General features: G+C 66.4%; 1 protein-coding gene across 1 annotated transcript; it reads right to left on the reverse strand.

The window, feature by feature from the left end:
- Positions 1 to 10: 10 nt before the first annotated feature.
- TEX19 (testis expressed 19) lies at positions 11 to 1,733 on the reverse strand. Its single transcript, XM_027770821.1, has 2 exons — positions 1,709 to 1,733; positions 11 to 1,321 (listed from the first exon to the last, which is right to left on the reverse strand). Exon 2 carries the CDS (start codon positions 1,105 to 1,107, stop codon positions 19 to 21), a length of 1,089 nt encoding a protein of 362 aa, XP_027626622.1. The 5' UTR covers positions 1,108 to 1,321; positions 1,709 to 1,733; the 3' UTR covers positions 11 to 18.
- Between the last annotated feature and the right edge of the window lie 21 nt (positions 1,734 to 1,754).

Here is a 1,754-nt window from a genome sequence, read left to right on the forward strand (position 1 = left end):
CCACCAGGACAATGGCAGCTACTTGTCCCCTCCATTCTGGGGACCTGGGTCGAGGGGCTCGAAACAGGGCAGCTCCCCCTGGGCCGAGGCTCCCATGACAGCTAGGTTCTCCCCAGGGTCCCTGGGCCCACCCCTCCAGTTCTCAGAGGTGCTGGGGTCCTGCCCTCGACTGGAAGACCGTGGCCTAGAGGCTGGGTCGCCTTCCTCGGTCTGCCTTTTGATCCAGGGTGAATACGAGACAATGGTGAACCCCCTCTTCTGCAGGGCCGTGTCTGCAGGCACCAGCTCCACGCTGTACCCTGTGAAGGAGGGTTCCAGGATGCTCAGCTTCCACCTGTGCAAGTCCGGCTCTTGGGGTGCATCCTGGAGTCTCACCACCCACACCTCGTCGGGCTCCAGCAGCAGGCTCCAGTGCTGCCCCGAGGTCCTCGAGGCCCGGCCCGGAGTCATCTTCCGCAGGTAGACGGCGTCATAGCAGCCCACCATGGACACAACCTTCAGGTCCAATAAGCAGGCCTCGGCCTCAGCGGGGTCCATGGCCCAGCTGGCACTCAGTTCCAGCACCATGGGCTCCCCTGGGGGCAGGTCCACTTTGAGAAACTCCTGCCACGGGGGAGGGAGGCTGGGCCAGTGAGAGCAGATAAGAACCCCCCCAAATCTCCAGGGAAGGCCCTGGGTCCAGTCGGCATCCTCAAGGCCCAGGGTCAGGGGCACTGTGTCCTGCGGCTCGAGCTCAGTGGGCACAAAGTGGTAGTCCAGGCCCGCCTCCTCTGACCCTGCTGAGGCCGAGGCCGAGGCCAGGGCCCCAGGCCCCCAGACCCCGGGACCTCCCTGGGCAGTCTGCCCTGAGCCCTGGCCCCAGCTGAGCCCCACACCTGGGGACCCCTCGTGCTCAGACCCTGCCCCGGTGTCGTCCATCAGTTCAGGGTCCCAGTCTCCGTCTTCCCAGCCCTCCAGCTCCAGCCAGTCTTTAAGGTCCAGGAAGGCAGCCTTGAAGCAAGCAAAGCAGATCCTCAGCTGGTCTCCATGCCGAAGCTGGTACAGCCAGGACGCATGGAGGTAGGAGAGGCCCTCTCCCCCACAGCGCACGCTGACCGGGGGGCACATGGCCGCGCGCCTGCCTCCTCCCAGTGGGCTGCACAACGGGCCTCGCTGGGGGTCCCGGGCAGTCGCCCGCGGGGACAGGGGAGGAGGGAAACAGAGGAGGAGGACTTGAGGTGGGAGAGGGCAAGCCCGGTCCCAATGCAATGGGACCTGCAGAGGTTGGAAATCTGAACTTGCTGGAAATTTCTTCAGCTGCTTTGCTCTAGTGTCGGGGGAGCTGAGAAGGCAAAGGAAGTGAGGTCAGGCTGCCCCTGGCAGTCGGGGTGGGAGTGACCAGCTGGACCCCCCCAGGCTGCAGGGGGAGCCTGTGGCCAGGCCACTCCAGAAGAGGGCGGGTTCTGTTCCGTTTTCTTGGGGGTCCCGGGAACCGCCCCCTCCAATGTCCTTGGGCTCTTCAGGCCCTCACCCCCCACTTCGAAGAGCTCCCTAACCTGCACCCCAGGGGCCACAAGTCCCCACGTCGGGGCCCTCCATGTTTCACCCTAAGGCTGGTTCCACCCCCAGGACCCAGACCCCCCACCTCCCAGGCCCTCCCCTCCTCCCCAGGGGCCCCGCCCAGCCCCCACCCACACCCACACCCTGGGGCGCACCTCCTCCCACCCACCTCAGGCACCTCGGCCTCCGCCTCGGCCTCGGCCTGGCGCTCCCCC

This window comes from Tupaia chinensis, unplaced genomic scaffold (assembly GCF_000334495.1).
Source record: "Tupaia chinensis unplaced genomic scaffold, TupChi_1.0 Scaffold000159_1, whole genome shotgun sequence".
NCBI lineage: Eukaryota > Metazoa > Chordata > Mammalia > Scandentia > Tupaiidae > Tupaia > Tupaia belangeri.